This window comes from Coturnix japonica, chromosome 1 (genome assembly GCF_001577835.2).
Source record: "Coturnix japonica isolate 7356 chromosome 1, Coturnix japonica 2.1, whole genome shotgun sequence".
NCBI lineage: Eukaryota > Metazoa > Chordata > Aves > Galliformes > Phasianidae > Coturnix > Coturnix japonica.
This window is the reverse complement of record NC_029516.1, coordinates 54,462,958-54,488,685: the sequence shown is the minus strand read 5'-3', so window position 1 is coordinate 54,488,685 and position 25,728 is coordinate 54,462,958. Positions and strand designations below refer to the sequence as shown.

Sequence of the window (25,728 nt, the reverse complement as noted above, 5' to 3'; positions counted from 1 at the left end):
AATTAATGGTTCTGGCCCTAACTTCTTCCTATCTAATCCTCTATAGTTTAACCCTCCCCATGGAACCTTCAGTGTTAGGCCCGGTATGATAGAACCAGGGTCAGCTGTACACAAACCTGCCTTTTTATTTATTCATTTATTTATTATTGGATGTTGCAATTTAGAAGTTGGAATAGAATGCTGGAAATAGATATTGGGTGAAATGCCCTTATTTTGTATCATTTCTTTTTCTTTGTCCTCTGTTATTCCTCACCATGCTTCGCATCCCCCATGCCTGGGGATGCTCTCCTTTGCCTGCCTCTAGCACTAGAGGGCGCAGAAATCTGGGCTTTGAATGGAAATTCAATGCTTCGCAGATCCCTACCTACTTTCCTTTAAATCGCACTCAACTTTCAAGAGGAAGGGAATCGACTTCATTATTACTGGTTTGTGTGCATTTCCCATGTTGTATTGCTATGGAAACAGGACCAGAACATAACTCTTTTGCATGTAGTTCATGATATTACCGGAGCAGAGGAAGCCTGGGTGAATAGGTGAGTGGGTTACAGAAGTAAAATGGGGCAGAGTAATTATCTGGAACTATATTGACAACAGTGGGGGATTTCATAGTTGATCACTTTACAAGACTATTGAACTGGAGACCTGATGGATGAAAGATCCAAGCATGTGGAGCAACTAACAGGCATGAAACATATACAGAAACTCTGCTCAGTGGTGGAAAGAAAAACCTAAATGACAATGGCGCATGCAGGCAAAAACAAACAAACAAAATACACTTTCATTCATAGATGCAGATATTCAGCAGTGGCTGATTTTTCCCTTTCTGCAACTTGGCCTCCTTCTGAGGCAGTGACATGAAACAGCATGACTGCCACCTCTTCCATCTCCTCAGGACACTCCTGACCATGGGTTATTCAGATCTCTCCAAGCTCTGGCCAAGCTCAGAGTTACAAGTGGATCAGTTATTTCCTAAGATCTTGGTTTTGTATTAGAGAAGATTGTGGGCTTGACAAGCTGGCAAACCTGTGGTACTACTTCTCTCTCTCCAGGTGCAAGAGCAAACAGGGTTGTTTTTGCAATCCAGAGGTCCTGCAGAGGGGAAGCTCGACCAAAGTTATAATCAAAAAGAGCCTAAAGGAGAGAGAGTATACTCTGCACAACATAACACAGTTTATAGACGAGTCATTGAAAACGGCTGGTGTCATAAACTATGTAATTGAGGCTGGCACGTATTTAGACAGAGCTAGGATTGCAGGCAATGCAATACCATAAAAGCAGACAGAGCGCCTACTCCTAATCTCCCTTATTAACCTTCCTCATTGACAATCTCTTTAAAAAACCCCACAAACAACAACATCAACAATAACAACAAAAACCCAACACTGCTAAAACTCACCCTCAATTTTATTTCCTCTCCCCTTTTTCTCAAGTGCTAAAGAAAAATGTGCAAGCACACTGGATGACACTTAAGTGGGGAGACATACTTCTCTGGCTGAATTTTCAGCAAGAAATATCCCTGTCCCCATCCTCCAGTACCAGTTGAAGAAAAAAGAGTTTGCATAAAGGTACTGCAAGCGCTTGAAAAGAATATGGATAAAAAGAGCTTTTCTGGAGTGTGGTGAAAGTCCCCTGTCCATTCTCCACCGACGGGGTGCAGTGATCACCCCGAGGCACATAAAAAGAGCCTACATGCCTGGTGGCTCTGCGGAGACCCCAGCTGAACAGCAGCTCCCAGTCGAGAGTGAAGAAGGGTTTGAAAGAAACTCGCTGGTGGGGTAGGGCAGCACTTTGGCCCTACAGAGCTCCGAAAATGGCTGGACTTTGAGAGGGTAACCGACACCACAGCTCCCGGGGCAGTCCGGGAGGTATTCTTGTTCGCGCTGTCAGAGCAGCTCCCTCTCGAGGCTCGCTCCTCCCCGCCGCAGGCACCCCGTGTCTGCGACCCGGAGCAGAGGGAGCCCGGAGGAGCAGCCGGCAGAGGCTTACCCCCACACACACCAGATCAGTCGGAACGTGGTAGCGGGTAGCGCTGAGCCCGACCCTGGAGCATCCTCACATCCTCCCCCGGATCCACCTGTGACTGGACCGCAGGGGGCACCTACCCAGAGAAGTGAAGTCGGAACTGGGGAAACCTCCTGCCTTTCTCGCCTCTGGCGGAACCCCAGCCCCCTTCCAGCCCCCTCCCCCTTATCCCCCCCTTGAGACCTGAGGCCACGGGGATGGGCGCTGACCCTGAACACATGCACGGTCCCTAGGTGGGGTGCTGAGGAACCGCACTGGCATGGAAGAAGTCTCCTTTTCCTATTGCCCTCTCCGTCTCTGCCCTCCTCACCCCTAGGGCAGGCTCCACTCCCAGCTCCCGAGGACATTTTGCAGGACTCACCGGCAAACATGTCACAGTGGGATTTGGGACGGGTAGCCCGGGAGACGTCCCTGTGTTGGAACTCAACATTTACATTATTTAAAACAAAAACTGACAAACAAACAGAAAAGCCAACTTGAGAAGCGCTTGGTAAATGTGAGGATTTCCCTAAATCGGGTTACCGCGTCTCTCCTTCCTGGCTGTACCATTTAGCCTCGGTTCCGGGATGAGTATCACAGCTGTAACTCAGCAGAGGAAATCTCTGCTGGGGCTTTGCCTTCTCTCCCCTCGCTCCCAGCCCCCGATGACCGCAGTGCGATAGACCCTTTCAGCAAAAGTTTCCCCATGTTTTGCTCTGCTCCTTCTATTAGGAAGCAAAACGTAAGGTCGTTTCTTGGACATTATTTTCTTGGCGGGAGCTTTCCCTATGACGGCAGCAGATGAAACTGTAGGTGCGGCGAGAAAGGGGAGGAGGGCAGAAGGCGAGAAAGAAAAGGGTGGGGGGAAAAATACCAAAATAAAGACTGAAAGAACAAGAAAAAAAAGGAAGAGGAAGGGAAGAAAAAAAAAAAAGAGAGAGAGAGAGAGAGAGAGGAAACATCAATGAAAAAGCGAAGCTTTCTTACCTGTGATCCAATCACCAGAAGTTGCATCCCATCCCGCTGCAAGCGGCTCTTTGAGAGCGGCGGCTGCGGAGTGGCCCCGGCTCTGGCGGCAGAGCATGCGAGCTGCGCGCATCAGCGCCCGCAGGCAGACGCTTTATCTTTCTCTTCCATATCTTCCAAGAGGAGGGAGGGGGGGGGGGGGGGGGGAGAAGACAGATTACTTGGTGCCGTGATAATGAGGGGAAAGAATAACAGTTGGAAAGCATTAAACGAGAGGTGGCATTGTCCGGGTTGATGGAGTTTTTGTCTCTCCCTCGCTCTCTCTTTCCCTCCCACATGCGCAGGCACACACACACACACACACACACACACACACACACACACACCCCGCACTCTCTCCGTGGCACTGGCCCTTGGGAGTCTGCTCCAGCTCAGCCAAGATCAGCTTTAAAATACATATATATGTATGTACACACACATATATACACACATATATACATAGAGCTATCAGACCTGGCTTAAAGGTTTAGACAAAACTGGAGAATTTAAAAATAGAGGATACTGGGGCTCATAAATGAGCCGATTATAATTCGTATTTCCCACAGTACTCCTAAGGAAATGAGGACAAGCTGCCACCTTCATGAGGGTTGGCAGCAAGGAGGGGATCCGGGCGCCCAGGTAAGCATCTCACAGTGCTGGTGGCTGTGCGGCTGTGGGTCCGGGTGCTGTGTGCTGTGTGTGGGTGTGTGAGCGCCAAGTGGGCTCGATTAGCTGCAATGGGCAGGCAATTTCTGCAGAGAACATTTACAATTTTCTTTCAATATGACAGGATTAGTTGCTGTTGAAGGCTCTCCTCCAATAAGATCAGCACTGCTCTCTGATTTGGTGGCTTTGCTGAATAGAAATTACTGATTCTTGTTATCTTTCAACACACTCTTCTTCTTCAGACACTCCCCTCTTCCTCATCAGAAGTCTTTATCTACAATTTGCACATCTGAACTGATTTTTTTTTGTTACCTCTTCCCCATTTTTTCAGCTCAAAACTCCCCCACTTTATTTGTTTTTATTATTATTTTATTTTATTTTATTTTATTTTATTTTATTTTATTTCATTTTATTTTATTTTTGCCATTCTGTGATGGCTCTAAGTCTCACTTGATATATGGGAGGAAAAAGAGATCTGGGTTTTAGATTATTTCAGTCACCGGAGTCTCTGTGCACTGTGGGGAAAATGTACCAAATCCAGATTAGTTTTTCAAACTGATTATTGTGCTGAAATATTCATGGGATGCTGCTTCCCCAGAACAATGACAAAACAATTAGGAGAAAGAGACACATTCTGTGAACAGCACTTAATTCTCCTTGGATGTATGTAAAGCACTCCCTTTTAATTAATAGTCATTAGGCTGCAAAGTATTTACTTTGCTTAAGGGAACTTTTAGGTTCCATGGAAGTAATCTAGATCTAAACATCTTCAGGTTTATTTCCTTTGTTCTGGACCAGAATGCATTTGTGGGCTGGGATTGTGGATTTCTTCCCTAATATTCAGGGCTGCTGGAGTGGCAAACAGAGGAAGGGAGTTCATCTGATCTATAGTATGAAGGCTGAGGGGACGGAGGTGCAGAACAAACAGGAAAGAAGGGAGCACTCTATGAAGGTGACCCCAGTTTCTGCCTGAGTGCTGCATGCACTGCCTTTCTCACCCAGCTCTCTTCTTGAAGGACCACTGGATACATTGCCCACTAACTCCTCTCCAACCTCCCCCTTCGCTTTGAAGAAGTTATTTCTTGTAATGGGTTTGCTCTGAGCAGAGAAACTGCCTAGAGTACTTGCAGATATTAAGCTGTTCCTGGGTAGATCTCACCATTGGTTTTACCCTCCAAAAGGGAGGTGTACGTTCAGGATACCAGGATTCTGAAATTCTCTGCTGGGCCCCGTGCATCTCCTGCCCTTGGTGATAGGACTCACCCACAGGCAGGGAGCTCTGAGATTTGAAGGCACTCATGTTTCAGTGTTATACAAGTCTGTTTTTCTTTACCTGAGAGTACTTTCACAAGGTGTAATTGTTGGATCAACTGTAACTCTTCAAGAGCATCAGGTTAGTTGGCCTGAGAGCCTTTTCATTTGTTTGTTTGTTTTCTTGGACATGCAGGACATTTTGCCTGGTTTTCACAGCAGATTTAATAGATAGCTGTCTGGCCATCTCAGGTGAATTGCCAGAAAAGGAAATCTGATTTGACTCTGGAAAGTCTGAAGTAAGCTGTGGGCATGCTGTGGCCGTGTGTGGCTGCTCCTCTGGGACAGAGAACAGCCACCCCAAAGCCAACCCTCCCACGAAGATCAAGACCTTGGCACTTGAATGAATATTTTAACATTCATTAATCAAGATCATCGGTAGCTTTAAAAGGGACTATGCCTGCCCCCTCTTCCTCTTATTATTATTGTTATTATTGTTTTTCCCTCCCAGGAATGTTGTGGAGTGTTTGATTGAGCACACTGATTTCCAGAGATTTAATTAGAGCTCAGTAACATCCTGCATGGGTCAGCCCTTCCCAAAATGAGGAGGAGGGAGGGTGCAACATCACTAGGCAGCAGCACAAGCACCCTGGCAGCACCCTTTGGGGACATCCCTCCCTTGGCAAGAAAGGAGCCCAAGTCTCGGCCCTTCTCGTCTCCAGCAGCTCGCTGCTTCCCACTGCGCAGCCAGGCAGGAGGCGGCTGTGGCTCGGCGCGGCTCTACTCGGCTGCAGGGGGCTCCCCAGTGCCGTGCTGCTCGGCACCGTATGGGCTCTCGACTGCAGAACTGCAGGGCATTCCCCCCACGCAAGACTTCCACGCAGAGAAGCATCTCCCTTACCCATACGTATTCCCGCACTGTGATTTCCCAAGGAAAGAAGAGGTCGATAATGGAAAGCCTACAATAGCCCCCTCCCTTGCCTTGTCTACAGCCCGCCCGGGGAGAAGAGAGATTTCAGCTTTCCTGGAAAAGCGCTGTGTGCGCAGAGCTGCATCCCTGTGTCCGCAGAGCCGTGCTCGTAATCAGTCTCAGCCACTACAACTTGATGGCACCCGGCAACTCCGTGGTAAGCAGAGCCTTTTGTGTTTGACAGAGACTCTGTTATTAGCAGCTCTTGTCTTTAAAGACCTACGTGTTAGTCACACCTCCTAAGGGGGAAAAGATGTTGCTCCTAAGCTGAAGACATTTAAAATGCACACCCCCCCCCTCCATTTATGTGCATCTACAGCGGGCTAAGCATCTGTGTAGGAAAGTCCATTAGGAAAATCACAGAACAAACCACTTAGCCCTTAGCTCATAAGAAAAAAATAAATAAAAATGCATGAGAGTGATAATATTTACCAATGATGATTTTCACCTCTTGCAGAGGAATTGATAGATGCTCCAGGGGAAAGGAAGCTGAGATAACAACTTTCATAGAGGAGGTTTCCAAAAGAAATAATTTCCATATCCAGTGCTGCCAAGAGATCTGTAGTGAGACAGCCACAGTCTGTTTCCTGCCTTTATCTTCACATCTCCCAGATATTTCCTTGCCTCTGGCACAGAGCTATCCTGCTGGGGTGAGCCCTGAGTGTTTTATAGCTTGGGTGGTCAAAGGGTAGACAGAGAGGAGGGGTGTCTCTGTGGACCATTTCCATGGTGAGCTTTTCTATTATGCTCAGGGTTGTGGTACCTCTTCTTTTCAACCCTCACATGAACCCACAGTCAATAGAAACATCTGCAGGGATAAAGGTCCCCTCAAGGGCTAGTGAAATTACCAATGGACATGGAATAAAATGTCAAGACAAAAGTCCTCCCAGCTCTCTAACAACATGGAGTCTCTTCCTAAGCAACCTCAATTCCTACTTCATCCCCTTTCTGGAGGGTTGGATAAGGGGTTATGAGGGAAGGGCAGGCCCCAGAAGAAAGTTCTGGCTTCCTTTTCGGTCTTTTGAGGAATTCACATCCATCTGGTACAGGAGCAAAGGAAAGCATCCCTCCTGCTATCTTCCTTTCCATTCCAGCACCATGTGTATTCAGGAAGCTTCTCTCCTTCTAGATTTTGAACTTGTTTTAAGCCCATGGGATTGGGAAGACAAATTAGAAGCCTTTCTTGGAGATTTCTGAAAATGAGAATTTGCCCTAAAGTTAGTAAAGGTGAAAAGCAAGAGCTGGGGACGCAGGGCTCACCTAGCAGAGCTGGGCACATCACTCCTGACATGCCAGCCCTGAAAATGCTGTCCCAAACCCTGCCCCTTGGGCCCCCACTGTGCTGAGAGGATCTGTCACACTCTTCCACTGATATTTAGTCCTCTCTGGGGCTTTTGCACACATTTACCTTCAGTATTACACCAGACAGATGATTTTAATGATTTTGCACATGAGGGAGGCAAGCATTTGACAGATGACAGAAAAATACCTGAGTGAATGAGACAATGAACCAGAAAACAATACTAACAGTATGAAACACAGAATAAAAAGAGAAGAAGTAACAAATACAAATCAAGACAACAGCAAACAAGGCTCCATGCAAATAAATCATTAATAGCCATTTACCAGTGGATATTACATGATTAAATAAATAAATAAATAAAGGATGGTCAAACCTTTAACAGAAAAGGACATATAATCACTCAACTGTGCCCAGGGTTGTGTGTTCATAAGAGCATTATGAAGCACAGAATCTGATGAGGGAAACTGGCACTGAAATACTGACATATCTCAGCTTCCAGTTTGCTAGTGCTAGGGATAAAGGAACTTCTTGATTTCTCCTTCCCTGGACAAATCTCTGAGCCGTCCAACAGAGACAGCAAAGACAAGCATTGTTTTTACTTGTTGGCAACATTAGGCACTGTCATACCCACAAAAACTACCTAACTTTTATTTCCCTATACTCTAAATGAATATTGGGTCTTCTGGGTCCCTTTGAGCCTAAAAGCTAGACATAATAAAATTATTTAAAACAGACCACTCTGATGAAATTGAAACTCCCAGCAGGCTGAGATGAGGATCAGTCTAATGTTCAAAGCCAAACTGATCTCCTCTTGTGCAGAGCAGATATGTCGTGAACTGAAAAATCAAACCTGTTTTATTAAGGATAAACATAGTATCTGGAAGAACATCCCGCTAGGCACTGTAAAGCTGAGTAGGCATTTTTAATGCAAACATGCACATAGTTCATCTACCAATAAAGCCCCAGAAAATGCAGATCTGCTGTGTAGTAAGACTTCTGTGTGTAGGACTAATTGTTATTAGCAAATGTTGCAGGGTTCCATGTGAGTGAGCAACTATAGAGTGAGACAGATCTGAAATCTGTTTCAGAGAAATCTACAAAATATATTTGCTGATAACCTTTGTAGTCTTTGTCCGGTCTTGGAAAGACATCTACTAAAAATGAAGGGTCCCGGTTGAGCATATGTTCACTGCTGACAGAAATACATCTGAGTGCTGACCGAAGTGTGACTTTCAGGAGAAAGCAAAGAAGAAAGTACATGAGGTGTATGATCTTGATTTATGTGATCTAGGTATTAAAAAAATTGAAAGAAAAAAAAAAGAAAAAGTAGGAAACAAGCATCTGTACCATAATGCTTATAAAAGGATATGTATTATAACTGTGACTTAAGGCTCTAAAAAGGCCAAGAGTTTAATTAAATTTTCTACAATGTGTTTCTCTCTCTGTGTGTAGGGGGGTTCTATTGCAGAAAAGTTTTTTGCAAGGTTGCACATAGAAGAAAATAACATCCTTGACACAAATCTCTGGGAATTTTAGCTTGAATTGCCACTAATCTAGAAAAAAATAAAACAAAATAAAGCAGATTGAGCCTCCGGAGGAGCGCGGAGCAGCCCCATGCAGCACCCTGGAGAGCAGCCGGCCCGCCTCTGGATGCCTCTGTTGTTTGTGTCTGTGCCTGCTGATGTGCTTGTATGCTTGTTAGTGTGCCTGTGAGTTCACACACACACACATCTGTGAGCATAAGCTGTTGCTCGTATGCCTGCTCGCAGCTGTTCAGGTAAATGGAAACCAGTAATCAACTGAACATCTGGTGTGTTGTACTTTGTGAGGCCACGTCTTTTGTTATTAATGCATCCCTTGGAAGGTGACTGTTTGCAGCAAGCCAGAGAGGGCTGCTTCTGTGCACTGCATAAACCCATTTGCCAGAGTCAGTGGCTTGAAATGAGGAAGATTTCATAGTGTCCTTTAAAAGTGTAAGGGAAGCTTGAACACGCCCTGAAGAACAGAGTAATATGAAACTCAGGATTATGAAAACATAATTTCCACCTAGGCTTCAAGCAAATGGTTATGTTATTACAAAAATGTCTGTGGAATTTTTCTGTACAGATTCTCAGCCACTAGAAACCTACTCACTTCACTCCCATTATACATGGGGCTAAAGTCTGGTCATAGGAAGGCAGATGTTAGGCAAATAATGTGCTTCTTTTCATTTTAATTACCTAGGAAATGACTGGGGGCATTTCAAATGTCAGTTTTTCTCAGGGAAGCTAGAACCTTGTCAGAGCTCCAGGGGCTCCAGAGGAGCATCAAGGAATGCTGGATTAGTGGAGAGATTTAAAGAGGGCCACCATTCTGAGAGAAATGTTTTGACATGAATATTATTTTATGAAGAGGTTCATGAATGCATCTTCATCAGGTATGGAGCCAAGGGCTCTGGGTGCTCTTTAGGCACTTCAAGCACATGAACCATAAACTCCTTCAGGGTATCTCTCTAGGCACTTCCCCTAGGTACTGGCAGTTCTGCCATAAAACTTGTTCAAAGTCACTCTAGTACTGATACTTCTCACCTCAACACACATACATAGTGCATGACTGTATTCCAAAGCATAGGAATCTTGATACAGAACTGCTAAATTGCATTCCCTCTATATATGTGTGTGTGTACGTGTATAAATCTCTCTACTTCTGTAGGCAACTTGAATCAATCCTGACAGAAAACTAAAACAGGATAATGAATACAATCCTTCTGGGGGTGCAGGAGTTTCAGCCCACACTCTGTGTTCCCAATGACAGTTTTGCCTTGGGATGCTCATTTTCTCTGACTTTTCACTCCTCAAACTGTTCTACTTTGTGTCTTACTGGAGCAGTGACTGTTACAGGAGAAGAACTTGAAACTTCATTGCCTGTTTAAATGGTTTAAGGTTGTGATGCCTACTCAGCTGAGATGGGTATTCAAATAGTAACAATAATGATAAATTTCTTTTAAAGCAGATATAACAAGAGCGATCCATTAACATTCCTGGATATCACCTTCTTCTTAGTGCCCAGTGAACTGTTTTTGTATCAGAATGAAAGAAATCCCATTTGTTGTGTCTTCTGGGGCAAATAACACTCATCATGGTCAGGAACAATACAGCTCTGTCTTATGCTTCTCCCTTCACTCACTGGTGATAACACAAGTGACACAATAACTAGGGCTTTGCACTGCACAGAGTCCTGCACCTCCAGAGACAGAAGTGCTTCTATAATTAGGCATGATACTGAGTAATTACCTCTCACAGGGAGCAAGGCTTACTGACTAAGATAAAACTGCGTGCTATTGAAACTCTCTGCTTTCAGTACCTGAACTGGTATCTCCCCAGTCACTGCAGATCACTGAGTGATGTGTCATGTCTCAGAGGGTCAGCTGGACATTTCTGCATCACATTCCATTGTCCTCTGTAGATGTGGCTCTAGAAATACATCTCGAATTTGTTTCATTTGCTCTTCAAACTGAGTTTCATAGTTGTTGTCTCTACAATGTTTACTTCTGCTTTACATTTGGAATTTCTTTTGAAGTCTTTGGTGTTATTCACACTCATAGAAGTAGAGAAGTAAAGAATTCCCAATCTGTAGACTGGCAATAATGGCCAGAATTAAGTATTTCCACAGAAATAGCAAAGTAGTTGCTCCCATAAGTGTGAAATTATCTACTTCCTTCATGAAGTCTCTTTCTAAACAGAGAACTACAGATGCATGTTCTCCTACATGGTTTTTCTTATCTCTTCTACTATTTATCTTAGCATTAATTACTACAACTTAGAATATTGCTGGCATGCCTAGAAATGTCCTGTTCTTCCTTGTACCTTATGGAATTTTTCAGTTTCAAGGTCACCCTTGACCTGCGAATTACAGTGCAATTATGTCTTCTACAGTTCAATTAACTTTGTGAAAACTGTATTTTCTTTTATCAGTTTTGAAGCTGATACCTTTCAGTTCACCTCTGATGGCCTCCATCATACTTTTGTGTCTCAAGAGGCAAGAACAATTTTCCATCTACATATCGGGTTTATTCACTGGATCTTTATTCATATTATTTCCTATGCATTTTCTTTCTAAAGCTAAGAACTCTCTCTCTCTCTCTCTTTTATTTTCTTTTTTTTCTTTTTTTTTTTTTCCCTCCAGTCTGCTTTGCTGAAGATCTCTGATTGTGTGTGAATTATTATTATTATTATTATTATTATTATTATTATTATTATTATTATTATTATTATTTTTTATTAATGTATCATGGCAGCTATTTTTCCCTCTGATCCTCCTCTAGTTCTTCAACATCTTTCTCAAAATGAAGTCATTTCACAGCATGCATAATTCCAGATGAAATCGCACCACACAAATAGATGGCCTGTATTATGTTCTAATATAATTGCCTTATATTATTTTATAAATCAGTATAGACTTCACTGTTTAAGCTCCCGCTGCCTTTGCTCTACTGAACACTAATCACATCCTCACAAACCTGTCTGGAATTATATCCATGCCACTGATGTGTTTAGCTGAAAAACTTCAGCAAATCATTTTTTTCCAGCATCTACTGCCATGTATTTATCATCATCGAACTTCATTTACTGTGCTGCTGTTCAGCCACTGAGCTTATTAAATGCATTCACCTTTCCTTACCTTTTCTATTGCTTCCAGTCCAACATACAACCTCTTCTCTATTCACTAAACTGCTTTTGAGTCCCCTTTGTCAGGACTAATTTATAAACATTTTCATTCCTAATAGTTAAGTGCTGTATTCTAACTCATATTTCCTTTACTCTAGCATGTTATTCTTACTATTATTATTATTATTATTATTATTATTATTATTATTATTATTATTATTATTATTATTATCTGCTCATTTGTTGAAAACAAATAAGTAAATAAGTAAATAAATAAAGCCCTCCACCAAATGCAGTTACTCAGACATTCTTGCTTCTAGTATTTGAACTGAAGTTGTATTGATATTTATCATCTGTGTATCTACAGCTTCTCAATCTTTAAGAATAATAATGAGATCAGTAAGTTACTCTTACGTATTTTGCAACTCACAACTTTACTCTTTTTACTCTTACTCTTTTCTCTCTCTCTCTCTCTCTCTCTTTTTTTTTCCCCTCTATTCTTTTATTTCTTTATCTTCATCATCATCACAGAAATTACATTCCTATGTGTCCTGGACATTTTTAATGAAAAATGAACACTATTCCTATTCTTTGGCTTAAAAATGCCTAAGAAACACAACACCTAGAAGCCATTATGTTTCCTTATATCTTTTTACTTTTTTTTTTTTTTTAAATTATTATTGCTTTTACCATCTGTAGGATGCTATAATGATAATTATAATGATAATTAGATGATATATAATGATAATAATGATAATGTTAGAAAATACAATGAAAATTTCAGATTCAGTTTGCCTTAGCAGATGAAGAATATAGAATGGCTGCTCCTAAAATAATGCCTCCTACTTAATTATGTTGGCCCAGAACATTGGAGGTGGGTTTGGACTGTATGGCAGTAGAGGCTGAACCTTCCTACTAATAACCCATTAAATGTTATTGCCATATGACAGATAATAGCAGAGGGGCAGTCTGACAAAATGGCATCTGGTATGGAAGTGAGTATGAAAAAATTGTAACTGAATTCCGCTGTGCAGAAAAAAAAATGGCACCCAGTGACATTTGTTGACATTTTTTGAACATCTGTGGAGACCAAGTAGTGGATTTGAGCACAGTGAGGTGGTGGGTAGCGTGTTCCAGAAGTGATGACAGTGATGTGAAAGACAAGCCATGTTCTGGACAACCAAGATTTTTATCAGCACCACATGCAGACTCTTGTTCATCCCTGGTAAATATGCTTAATAAATGGTGAAGACTATGTTGAAAAATGGTTTTTAGTAGCTGAGAAATTACTTTATTAAATAATGTTCTTGTGGTCTTTGTATCTGTTGTCATTTTCATGGGGGAAAAAAAAAAAAAAAAAAAAAAAAAAAAAAAAAGTAGATATTACTTCCAGAGCAATCTATGTATTAACCTTCTGGCACTATTTGCATACCATACTTCTTGAAATTACTTATTTTAAAATTTCTGTGAAGTGACCTATTGGCTGAATTACTTTGCATGGAAAGGAATAAACTTTCTTGAGAAGGTATGACAATGGCTTCGTAGTTCAGGTCAGTGTTAGATCAAGCATAAGCAGACTCTCTAATATGCCTTTTAAATTAGAAGGGGCAAGGTCTCAGCTGAAATACTACATTACTGCAATGATTATTAACAGCAATGAATCTTATGTGTCCAAGAAAACTGAATAAGCTCTGGAGAACTCTAGAAATGTGTGTTTCAGGCTCACTTTTAATATTGTTTGGTGACTGAGCAAGAATATAGATCAAAACATGTGTTAATATTACACAGAGTTTTAGACCTTGATCTAATTGTGCCTTTCTCTTGTATGGACTTTTAGAGTGAGGAATAGCTAAAATCAACTTCTTCTAATACGTTCTTTCACCTTCTAAGTTATCAGTGTGGGATTCTGCTAGGTAAAGACAGTGCCCTTTCATAAAATAATGTTTTCTATCAGCAGTATCAAATTACCATAATTTATACACCTTTCTGATCTTTACTAAGAGCAATTTCTTACTGCACCATTTGTACAGCCTACAGAAAATGTAGTGGAACTTTACATAAGCCCTCAAAGGAGTAGCAAGTAAAGGGTATTTTTTGCTTATATGTTTGTTGTCTCTATGGAGGAAGAGAGACTCTTTGGGGACTCTTCAACTCCAATTTACCAAAGGCTGTGGGAGTATGGTGAGTTTCCTGCTGACTAGAAGCTAGAAAATGTTATAGCCATCTACAAAACAGACATTAGAGAAGACCCAGGAAACTATCCATCTCTTAGCTTAATCTCAGTTCCTGGAAAAATTAGAGAAAGGACTTTCCTAGGGATTACTGAAAGTCAGTTAAAGAATAAGATCTTATCAGATGTAGTCAGCATGAGATAATCAAGATAAAGTCCTATCTTAGTTATCTGGTCTCTTTCTTTGATAAGGTCACCTGATTGAAGGGTAAATGGAAGGCAGTAGATATAATTTTTCTGGATTTTAGTAAGGTCTTTGCTATCATCATCTACATGGTATCATTCTGGACAAATTGTCAAACTCTGCTGTGTGATGAACTGGCCCAAATGCAGTGCTCAATATATTCTAGTTAATAGAACTACACCTTGCTGGCAGATGGTCTCTGTAATTTTTTTCCCAAGGCTCAAGTTTGTGGCCACTTTTCAGCAATGATTTGTATACAGGAATGTAATGCATAATCATCTACTTTGCTGATGGCAGTAAACTGGGAGATGCTGTTGATTCCTTGGATGAACAAAAGGCCTTGGAGGGGGATCCCTCCAAGACATATTAGAGTATTGGGCAATCATCAGTGACATGAGGTTCAACAAAGGAAAATACTGAGTGCTGCACCTAGGACAGAGCAATGACAGACCCAGCTACAAACTGTGATGAGTAGCTTAAGAGCAGCTCTGCAGAAAGGAATCTGGGGATGCTGGTGACAGTACGCTCAACATGAGTCAGCAGTGCATCGTGGCAAACAGAAGAGGGTAAACAGTATTTTGCGATGCATTAAACACAGCATAGCCAGCTGGTCAGAAGAGCTGATTATCCTACTATATTTAACATTACTACAGGCTCACCTTGAATACAGTTCTGGTCTCCACAACATGTAAAGGAGATTAAAATTCTTAAAAATGTACAGAGGATGGCACCAAAGTTGATAAAAGGGCTGGAAAGTACATTTTATGAGGAGAAGTTGAGGACATTTGGGTTGTCTGCTCTGGAAAAGAGAAGGCTGAGTGGTAACCTTGCTACACCATCCCTCTTCCTGAGGAAGGGGAGAAGAAAGTGTCAGACTCCTCTTGGTAATCAAAGACATGAAGGACAGCTGAGCCTCTGAAAGTCCAGAATGGACGTTAGGAAAAATTTCTTTACAGTGAGGATGGTTAAATTCTGGAAGAGGTTTTCTATAGCGGTGGTTGGTGTCTCAAAACTGTCCATGTTTAATAGATGTTTGGGCAATAACCTCAATAATAAGTTTTAATGTTTAGTTAGCTCTGATGGTCAGGCAATTGGACCAAAAGATTTCTGAAGTGCCCTTGCAATGGAACTATTCTATTTTAGGTGTTCTTTATAAAAACAGTCTTTTATCTGCACTACAATCAACAAAATATGTTGGAGAACTAAGACAAGACTCTCTTCAATGCCAGATAATAATAATAATAATAATAATAATAATAATAATAATAATAATAATAATAATAATAATAATAATAATGACATAATAATAAAATGATGATAATAAAAACAAACAACAACAATAATGGAAACTATGTATGTTCATATGCATATACATATGCATTTACAGAATTGACAGAACAGAAATTTACATCATCCTAAACCATCTTCTGGACTTTTGAAGGATAAGCTGGAAGGTCTAATGCTACAAAACTCATTTTGTTACATATTATCTTGTAGAATTCATGGCTCTGAGTCTTTTTGTAGAAATCTAAGACATAAAATTCACAGAAGATTGCTCAGTCTTTGGGCAGCTGTAAATTTCATTAAAAACAAAACAAAACAAAACAAAAACTAACCAAACAACAACAACAACAATGAACAACAAACAGAGAGACACATTGTGCCTGATGGTTATTTGTATACCTCTAGATTAGGCTTCCTGCTATGAGCAGGAAAGTGTCTGAATTCACTTATTCCTCTGTGTTATTGTATATATGTTCATGTTTATATATTTATCAGAATCTAGCAAAAATGAAGTTATTATTAGACAGTGTTGTTCATCCAAAGTTGCTACCACTGGAGAAAACAAAGTTAAATAAAGGATATCTTTCTCTTGGACAAAATATTTGAAGGTAAACCTCACTGAAGCCATTTGAGGAGAAAATAATAGTTTGTGACAGTTCATGACATAAGAACTATGTAGAAAGTCACAGTTAGATGTGTTCAGAAAGACCTGTGTAACTCTCATCTGTGAGACAACTGTGGGAATTAGAGCAGGCTAGAGAATGCCAATTTTGCTTGGTGAGTACTATGAGTGTTCCATCATTTATTTTTGTTTTGCATTGGAAAGGTGATGAAACTGTAGGTTTCTTATTTTGAGAGATCTATGACAGAACATCAACTGTGATTCTAAGAAATCAGCAGTTCAGGGGAAGGAGGAGGAAGGCTTTTCACTCTGATCAATAGTGATAAGGGAAATTAAGTTCTGAAAACCACCTACCTTGAAAATGCACACAAATAAACATGCTCTTCAATATGTATCCAGTGCACAATATATCCACTGAGTCTAAATAGTAGACATAGAAAAAAAATGGGGTGAAGAAATGAAAAATTGTAGTAATTCTTATTGTTATTGATCTTCAGTTGTATAAATCTGATGAATATATATAAATTATATATATATAAAAATTCTGATGCATATATGTATGAGTATATAAATGTAGATATTTTAGTACTCCCGACTTAAACACATTAAAAACTGATCCTCAGAATTGGAAATCTGATACCATAGCAAGCAAAATGGTAGATCAAGAAGTGGACATGAGATGAGATTTGTGTAAAAAGCATATGATCTGCTTAACCACAGCATCTCTATAGAAGATAAATATTTGCCTTCACTAAACCATACAAATATTATCTGTTGCTTGGTCCCCTGCATGGTGTAATCAGAGTAATTACCACAATATGAAAATGCATTATCTTTGTTCTTGACTCCAAAGATATGGGTAATTAATACCCCAGAAAAGAAAGATCAAGAACAGTTGCTATTTTGACATAATTTGTTTCCAGGAGAAAGAAAATACTCATTAGCTTAAACTGAAAGTGAAGTGTTTGCTCTCCTTAATTTTATCGTGATCAGCTAAATGACATTGTTTCAGCTTCTTTGGTCCTGAGGTCACAGAGCATGTTAAATAATCTCATTTGAAGGTCCAGTTCCTCTTACATTGCATGATGAACCTAAGCGGTTTTTTGGTTTTTTTTTTTTGTTTGTTTGTTTTTGTTGTTTTTTGGTTGTTTGTTTTTTTTTTTTGGTTAGTTGGTTTTTGGGTTTTTTTGGTAATTAATCAATTTTTTGTTGCCTGAACACTTTCCACTTTTTTATCTGTTAGAATATCTCTTCTCCCAATGCAATGAGTTTGAATGACCCCTTTGCTGAGTAGTACTTTTTTCTGGGTAGCCTTTATTTAGGCACAACATCCATGATATGAGGACATCTCTAATCAAACACATCAACCAAGATAACTTTGTCAAAGACGTTGTTAGAGTCTCTAGTTCCTCATGCTTCTCTGGATCTATGCGCCTAGAAGATATATTCTCAAAAGTAGCTTCAAGAATGGTTTTAAAGAACCGTGCTACAGTGAATTTATCCTGTTTCAGTTCAATAACAGATAGCTGTTATTTGCATCTCCACTGTACTGGATGTGGAAACCAGGTGAGTAATATTTGTTCCTAACTTTAATCCACTAGGCCATAAAACTTCTCAAAATAGCAAGCACATTTGCTCTGGGAACCATGGTCAACAGGCAGATGACTGGTGCTGTAGCTAATGACTGTACTATGTCCTTGACCTTGTTAATGCTGAGTGTACTGCCTTTTACCACTGCTAGACAAGCCATGCAATGCTTAGACAAGAACTACAAGGCAATTCAGAATCAAAACCTCTAACTACTGATACACTGAGAAAGGATATCATTCCCACAAACAATGCTGAAAGAAAGTGGTAATTCTGGGAATAGCAGCACAACACATAGCAGTAATTGCAGTGATAAGGCACTCTGTACTTCTATGTGAGTATTTGGGGGGCAGAGGCAGAGCTCACCACTGCTTTCCAACAGAGAAAGCCTATTTGTGAACATGTTCAGACCTATTCAGTCTGCTTTTCTTGTTGTATAATTACTGTTTACCTCCCTGAGTTACATCCTCTTTAATAGGCAGTATCATTACAATGGCTTTCTCTCATATACAGTGAAAGACAGCAAGAAACAATCACCCATTGTTTTTATTAGGATTAGTTCAGCTCTGGGAGAGCAGCAACACAGCTATAGTTATGTTCTCTGCCAGTTCTATTTATACACTATCAAACAGAACACTTTCCCTTGTAGCTTGTCTTCTTTCCATGTATTACTGAATGCCTAATGCCTAGTGTCTAGACAATAAGATCCTAGTACAAAAGTTTTTGACCTTTTGCATTTTATATATTCTAAATAAATAACCAAATAAAAATCCTAATGGAACTGCAAATATAAGACTAGTGAGAACAGATTAGTTCTTCATAGCCCTAATTTCTGAACTCTTTATAAAGAGTATCTCCAAAGTATCTCCAGGGGGCTGTGGACCAGCAGCTGGAAAACAGAGGAAAGAAGATGATTTTTCTGTACCTTAATTCTATAGTCAAGAAAATTTTGGATATAAACCGAACAGGAGAATTTTGAATCTGAGAAGACTGTTCTGGTTGCATGTACATAAGATTACTGTTGCAGAACATATCTTGGAGAAGAGAACAGATGCAGTCTGACATGCAACTAAAAGGGAGAGAAACACTATTTTAGTAATAAGAGCTTTTTTAAGATGTCAGGAGCGAATCTTGATGTCTCAAGGTAGACAGTGAACAGTAGCACAATATATACAATTATTTTTCTTATTAAAGGGTAAAAGGAGCCCTTCAGGACTCAGAATTTTAAGAAAAAGTCTGGTCTACATTATGGCACTTCCTAAGAAAGATAAAGCACGTATTTCTCCCAGCTGTACATGTAAGATTTTAAATATTTGAAAAAACTACACTTGATTAATGTAGCATATAGTAATTCATATATATATATATATATATATATACATATATATATATATATATATAATTATTTTTTTTTTCCCCAGATTTATGGATCTCAAGAGGATAATAGCAACCCAGAAATAATTCAGTGATTGTCTCACCCTCAGAAGATGCCTTTTTGTCATAGTGGAATTTTTAGCAAATGTTGTATATATAAAAGTATCACTTGCATTTGTTTTTCAGAAAGAGTTGACACTGGAAGATTAAGTATGACTGCACCTCAGTGGAAACTAAAAAGAGCAAATGGACAAACTGAAGGGTCTTTGGGTAAAATTGTTGGAGGATCTGTTTGTGCATGCATGTATAACTTAAGGTGTCTGCATGAGGAAGGAGAGATTGATCTATCATCCATTCCATTTTAATCTAATATCATCCATTCTATTTTAATCTAATAGTAAATGTATTTTATGTCTTAAGGTCTTCTACACACTACTTTTTCTGAATTGCTTTCAACATTTCAACAGATGATTCTAAAGTTGGACCTTGTCTGAAACTGCCTTTTGAATTTCAAAAGAATGGTAAAATATCTATGGGACAGCAGTGCAGACTACTAACTTCCTTGTTCAGGTGAAAGGAAGAAGTATCTAGGGCACACAGTGACTGGAATGCTGTCATGGCAGTAGGATATGTTCTTGCTGTTCAAATATTCAGCTTGGCATACTAGATATTTCTAGGTTAAGTTTTCTTTGTGTAATATCTAATTCAGATACTATAGCAACTCGGATGAGTGAAGAGGAAAGACAAAAATGTATTCCTAATAGGAATACCTCTTCAACTGCCAGCCAGGTCTTCCCTTCTCATCTTCTAAGAAGACTCAGAAAGCATTAAGAAAGTCCATTCTTACCTAGTATGATGCTCTTACTCACTGGAACAAGTATGGATTTGGGTAGTGCTTAATTGCATCTAATGAAAATTAGTTATTTTCTTGCATCTTTCTAAAATACAAAAGATATAGTTTCTTACAGTGAGGGAAAAACACGAAAGATGAGTAACTGAAGAGGAAAGTGGTTTCCATATCTGATGTATCATCTTTACTTTCATTTGTGGTAGAGCTGAAAGTATACTATTTAATAGAGCTTCATGACCTACTACCTTCATCCTTTGTGTTAGCAAGTGTTTTGAAAATGCTGAAGTGTAAACAGTCATTTATTAGGTCCAGAAGTCAACCCTTAGAAAAGAAAATATATCAGTCAATCAGGCAAAAGTTCTGCTGGAGAACTGCTGTTTCCAATAGCATATTCTTGATGGATTAACTGCTGCTGGCATTGGTGAATGGGTACAAAGACCTTCTGGGAAGCATGATAACACCCAGACTCTCAGAGCATCTGCAGGCCATGAAACAGATATAACAGTTTCTATTTGGAAGTTAATGGTTCCAGCTAGTATACACCTAAAATCTTTGCTTGACAAAACTGTATCAACAGCTATCATTTCAATGACAGTACATCTTACATCAGTTCAGAAAACTTTGCTTTTGCTTATGCTGACCAAAAGCATGAGGGAGGTTTCTTGAACACAGCAACCACAGTCATGACTGGATCAGGGAAACCTTTTGTGACCTTTTCCCTAGGAAAAATGTGCTTTAATTTCAGGGAGCCAGAGGGGTCTTAAATGGTATTTACTTCACTTAATTAGGTATACCAGTAGAAAATTTCATGACACCTCATGAGGAAGCAATAGGAGGGAATTTGAAAACTGTTTGTTGTTTAAGAGGAATAAAGATGCTGTTTGTACCCACTGTGCCTTCTTAATTAATCCTGACATGAGCACACATAACTGTGATTAGGTTGCACTAGAACTAACTGTTCCATAATGTTACAAAAGTTTCCTGGGAATACCAGAAAATACACTAACATATTACCCAAAATGCAACAGGTTAAAGGGCAGCTCCTTTGTAAATAAACTTACTGAGAGAACGAAAGTAGTGGAGAATGAATTTTTTTATTTTTTTTTAATTATTTCAAATATCTTAGATTCTTATCTCCCAAAGGAATAATTTGTTTGAGATAGCTACTGAATATTCCCAAAGTCTTGCTGAGAATGAGGATAATGCCTCTGAAGTTTGTATCAAAGGGTATATCAAATTAAGAAGCACATATCCATATGTCTGAGGAAATGTTTTGGGTCAGTTTATTATAAAACTTTGAAACAAAATACAGAAGTTTTATTATCAAGGAATGAAGACAAATATATGCAGCTTGATTTCTCTGCTAATTACATTGGTTTTCACCAGGAAACTCCACTTATTTCAAAGAAATTCTTTTCAATTATAACTAATACAAATGAAGGAAGAATCACAGTTTTCGTTCTGACAAGACTGTAATAAGTGCTGAATACTTGCCATACAAAATATTTTATCTCTGTTTAAACAAATTCCTAGGACATACTTTGTTCCATTTTAGATTCTCCTTAATTGCATCCACTGTTACTTTGATTTTCAAGAACGTTCTTGCCAAACTTAACCATTTTATGCAGGTTCACAAAAATAATATCTAGCATCCAGTATTGTATAATGAAATTTTATATTTAACCTCCTGAAAATTCTTTCACATTGCATTTTCATAAGGAGAGATGAAATCTCACTCATGTTCAAAACATGCCCAGATATGAAACTAAAAGGAAAAGGCATTCTGTACAGAGACAGAGAAAAAACAGTGATTTTAAATGCTCAAAAATTAATATGAATTTTTTTCTTGTTTGTTATTGTTGTTTGTTTTCTTTTATTTTGAATGTAAAAGAAAAAAAATACAATACAGCAGCAATGTCAGATCTGCAACACACTTTTGTGACTTGTGGTCCTAAGGTCAAATCCTGGCTAAGTTAATGAGAACTTTGAAAGTGTCATTGATTTATATCAATACCTTTGGTTAGGTTCTTGTCCACAGTCATGGAAAAGACACTTCATTTCTATGTTTCGCGGTAAGATTAACTTTTATTCTGTTTCCAAACAGAGGAAATAGATTTTCTTTCAAACTAAGGTGAGCTCAGTAGTTTTTTTGTTCCTTTGTTTTGTATAAATATATTTTGGAATATAACAAAAACAATTTGTTTCTAATCTCACAGAACACCATTTGGAGGTCTAAACATTTATAAAAGTTTTTCAATATCAACGTTTTTAGTCTTATTTGTTCAGTGTAATGTCTCAATCTGTACTTCAGATTTCCAGAGAAACTTTCTAAAGGAAAATAATTTCTTGTAAATCTGGGTGTAATATGATAAAAACTGATCAATAGTATTCATTTTATTGAAGTTACTCCTGGGTCTCTCTAGGAAGCAGACTGCAACTGCCTATTAGTTGCAGCACTCATCAAGTAGTTTCTATCAGTAAATTCATATATGACATCATCATACATAGCTGTATTTTTTAATAGAATCACAGAATCATCAGGATTGGAAAGACCTTCAGTCCAACCATCCACCTATCACCATTATTTCCCACTAAACAGTGTCTATCAGTACAACATCTAAATGTTTCTAGAACACCTCCAGGGATGTTGAATCCATCACCTTCCCAGGCAGCCCATTCCAGCACCTGACCACTGTTTCAGAGATGAAGATCTTCCTAAGGTTAAGCCTGAATCTCTTCTGGTACAACTTGAGGCCATTCCCTCTAGTCCTATTGCTAGTTACATGGGAGAGGAGGCCAACCCCCACCTCCACATAACCTCTCTTCAGGTAATCGTAGAGAATGATAAGGTCTTCCCTGAGCCTCCTCTTCTTCAGATTAATCCCAGTTCCCTCAGCTGCTCCCCATAAGGCTTGTACTCCAGACCCCTCACCAGCTTCACCACCCTTCTATGGACATGCACCAGGGCCTCAGTGTCTTTCCACAGTAGTGAAGGGCCAGTATTTGAGGTGTGGCCCTAAATGCAGAGGGGTGATCACTTCCCTTCACCTGCTGGTGACACTATTTGTTATGCTAGCCAGGATGCCATTGGCCTTCTTGGTCACCTGGGCACACTGCTGGCTCATGTTCTGTCAAGCACTGACCAACACCCCCAGGACCATTTCCTCTATACAATCTTCCATCCACTCTGCTTCAAAACTAGCATTACCTGAGGTTGTTGTGGCCAAAGCTCAGGACCCAGCACTCAGTCTTGCTAAACATCAGCCTCTGATCTTAGTCCAGCTATCCAGACTTCCCAGATCCCAGGCAGACTGATACTTTCTCCTGACTTTTTGTCATCTGCAAACTTGCTGAGGATGCACTCAATACCCTAATCCAGATAATCAGTAAAGATATTGAACAAGACAGGCTCCATTGTTGACCCCTGGAAACATCACTTGTGACCAGTCACTGTCTAGATTTAACTCCATTCACTATCACACTCTGGGCCCAGCCATCCAGACAGTTCTTTACACAGCAAAGAGTGTACCTGTCTAGGCCATGGACTGCCAGGAGAATGCTGTGGGAAGCAGTGTCAAAGACTTTGCTGAAGTGTAGATGGAGTACATCAGCACCTTTAATCCACAACTTTCATATAAATCCCAATGATTTTCCTGAGGATAAATGGCTGTCACCATCAATATAGAAAAAATAGAAACATATTATTACCTCAAGGATATATTGTATAAAAAGCAAGCTCTTGAGAGTGACTTTTGAGAGGCTAGAAGAATGCTGTCAAAAAGCATAAAGTTGGATAATGCCCATAATTCTGAAGGAACAGGAGTCTGTATGACTGTTGGGTTGGAGAAGTCACATGCTAGAAGGAGCATCTCTCTGTTACTAGAACAGTCTTCTATAGTGTTGCTGATGAAAGGAACTGAGACCATGGGATTGCTGTCTTACAGTTATTTTAAATCTCAGTTAAGAGATAAAAAGAAATGAAATATGAAGTAGGAATCCGTGTCAGAACACAAGATCTACTCATCCACAGTCTGTTCAACATTTGGTTCTAGAGCCAAATGTCTAGGCTCAGTGCCAGTGATCGAGTGTAGTGATTCATTATTATTAGTATGCCCAGGGTAAATGAAAGCTTACTACAGCTGTGCACATATTGATTGAAAGCTCAAGTTCTGCTGATGGAATGACTTGCTTCCAAGAGTTTTAAATCAGTCTGTAAAAGCTGGGATTCCTGGGGATATTACTAATACTCTGTTATAAATCTAAGGCCCATGCAGACATGTAACCATCTGTCCACTTGATGAAGCACAGAAGTTTTCAATAGAAACATCTAATCTAATACTGGTCCTGCCAATTTATATGTAATTTAAGTTCCAATAACTAATTGCAATGCAATGTACTATAAACTGAGCTATTTTCTTACTGGACCTGGTGGTCACTAATGCAGAGGAGAGTATTAGAGAGGTTAAGACTGGAAACAGCCTAGGCTGTAGTGACCATGCCTTGGTGGAGTTTGTGATCTTGAAGAATGTGGGCCTGGCAAAAAACAAAGCATGGAACCCTGTGCTTTAGGAGAGCAACCTTCCATCTGCTCAAGGAACTTCTGAGTGGGATCCCCTGGGAAACCGTCCTTAAGGGTATCAGTACAGAACAGAGCTGGAAGCTCTCTAGGGACACCCTTCTGAGAACAAGTCAGAAGAGAAGGCAGGCAACCATCGGGGCCATACAGGGACCTGCAGCTTAAACTGAGGGAAAAGAGGGAAATGTTCAGAAAGTGGAAGCAGTGTTGTATAGCCTGGGAGGAATACAGAGCTGTTGTCTGTGTGTATAGAGGTAGGATTAGGAAAGCCAAGGTGTACATGCAACTAAACTTGGAGAGGGATGTGAAAGATAACAAGAAGGGGTTCTACATATACGTAGGCTGGAAAAGACAGGCCAAGGAGAATGTTCCCTCTCTGATGAAAGGTAATGGGGAGCTGGCTTCCTCAGACATGGAAAAAGCTGAGGTACTCAATGAATGCTTTGCCTCAGTCTTCACAGGTGGTCAGGCTTCCCATGTCTGTGAAGACCATGAATCTCTAGGTGAGAGTGTGAGGAGTGTTTTTTGTCCCACTGTAACAATGCAACAAGTCTGAGTCCCCCTCATTATACTGAATGTCTCTAAGTCCATGGGGCCAGATGATATCTGTCCTATCTCTGAAAGAGAAGGCTGATGTTGTTGCCCAGCCACTCTCCATATATTTCAAAAATCATGGCTGTCTGGTGAAGTCCCCAGTGACCGGAAAAAGGGAAACATCACTCCCATTTTTAAGAAAGGGAGAAAGGAAGACCTGGGGAACTACAGGCTGGTGAGCCTTACCTCTGTGCCTAGGAAGATCATGGAGCAGATCTTCCTAGAAGCTATGTTAAGGTACATACAAGATAAAAAGGTGAGTCCAGACACCTTGGCTTCACCAAGGGCAGATCTTGCCTGACCAGTCTGGTGGCCTTCTATGATAGGGTGACAGCTTCAGTGGTCTGGGGAAAGGTGATGGATGTCATCTACTTGGACTCCTGCAAAGCTTTTGCCATGGTCCCTTGCCACATCCTTCTCTCTAGATTGGAGAGGTGTGAAGTATGGACTGTTCAGTGGATTAGGAATTGGCTGTCTGGATGCAGCCAAAGGGCTGTGATTAATGGTTCTGTGTCAGAGTGGAGGCCAGTCACAAGTGGTGTTCTTTGGGTCAGCCTTGGGACCAGTGCTCTTCAGCATCTTCGT

The 25,728-nt window shown here is 40.1% G+C and overlaps 2 protein-coding genes across 5 annotated transcripts in view; one reads left to right on the top strand and one right to left on the bottom strand.

The window, feature by feature from the left end:
• Positions 1–3,769, bottom strand: part of CHRM2 (cholinergic receptor muscarinic 2) — a 104,121-nt gene extending 100,352 nt beyond the window's left edge. The window contains exons 1-2 of one of the 2 annotated variants that reach the window (XR_001556061.2): positions 3,604–3,769; positions 2,989–3,140 (exon numbers count right to left, since the gene is read on the bottom strand). The gene's annotated coding sequence lies outside the window, so the exon portion shown is untranslated. The remainder of the gene's footprint in view (positions 1–2,988; positions 3,141–3,603) is intronic. The other variant, XM_015866487.2, reaches the window with a different exon arrangement.
• LOC107315796 lies at positions 3,156–19,761 on the top strand. 3 transcript variants are annotated; one of them, XM_015866513.2, is made up of 3 exons: positions 3,156–3,645; positions 5,435–6,050; positions 19,310–19,761. In XM_015866513.2, the coding sequence occupies exons 2-3, from the start codon at positions 5,525–5,527 to the stop codon at positions 19,486–19,488; spliced, it is 705 nt and encodes a 234-aa protein (XP_015721999.1). In that variant the 5' UTR covers positions 3,156–3,645; positions 5,435–5,524; the 3' UTR covers positions 19,489–19,761. The 3 variants fall into 3 exon arrangements, with proteins under 3 accessions (XP_015721999.1, XP_032301472.1, XP_015722032.1); XM_032445581.1 differs by lacking the exon at positions 19,310–19,761 and adding an exon at positions 19,171–19,259; XM_015866546.2 differs by lacking the exon at positions 19,310–19,761 and adding an exon at positions 8,649–11,342.
• The last annotated feature ends 5,967 nt before the right edge of the window (positions 19,762–25,728 follow it).

What these genes read in the sequence shown, in the direction of transcription:
- LOC107315796 (XM_015866513.2), top strand. Translation starts at nt 5,525, where the DNA reads ATGAGGAGGAGGGAGGGTGCAACATCACTAGGCAGCAGCACAAGCACC. An exon ending in TGGCACCCGGCAACTCCGTG is followed by an intron (nt 6,051 to 19,309) that starts GTAAGCAGAGCC and finishes TTTGTTTTTCAG; the next exon opens with AAAGAGTTGACACTGGAAGA.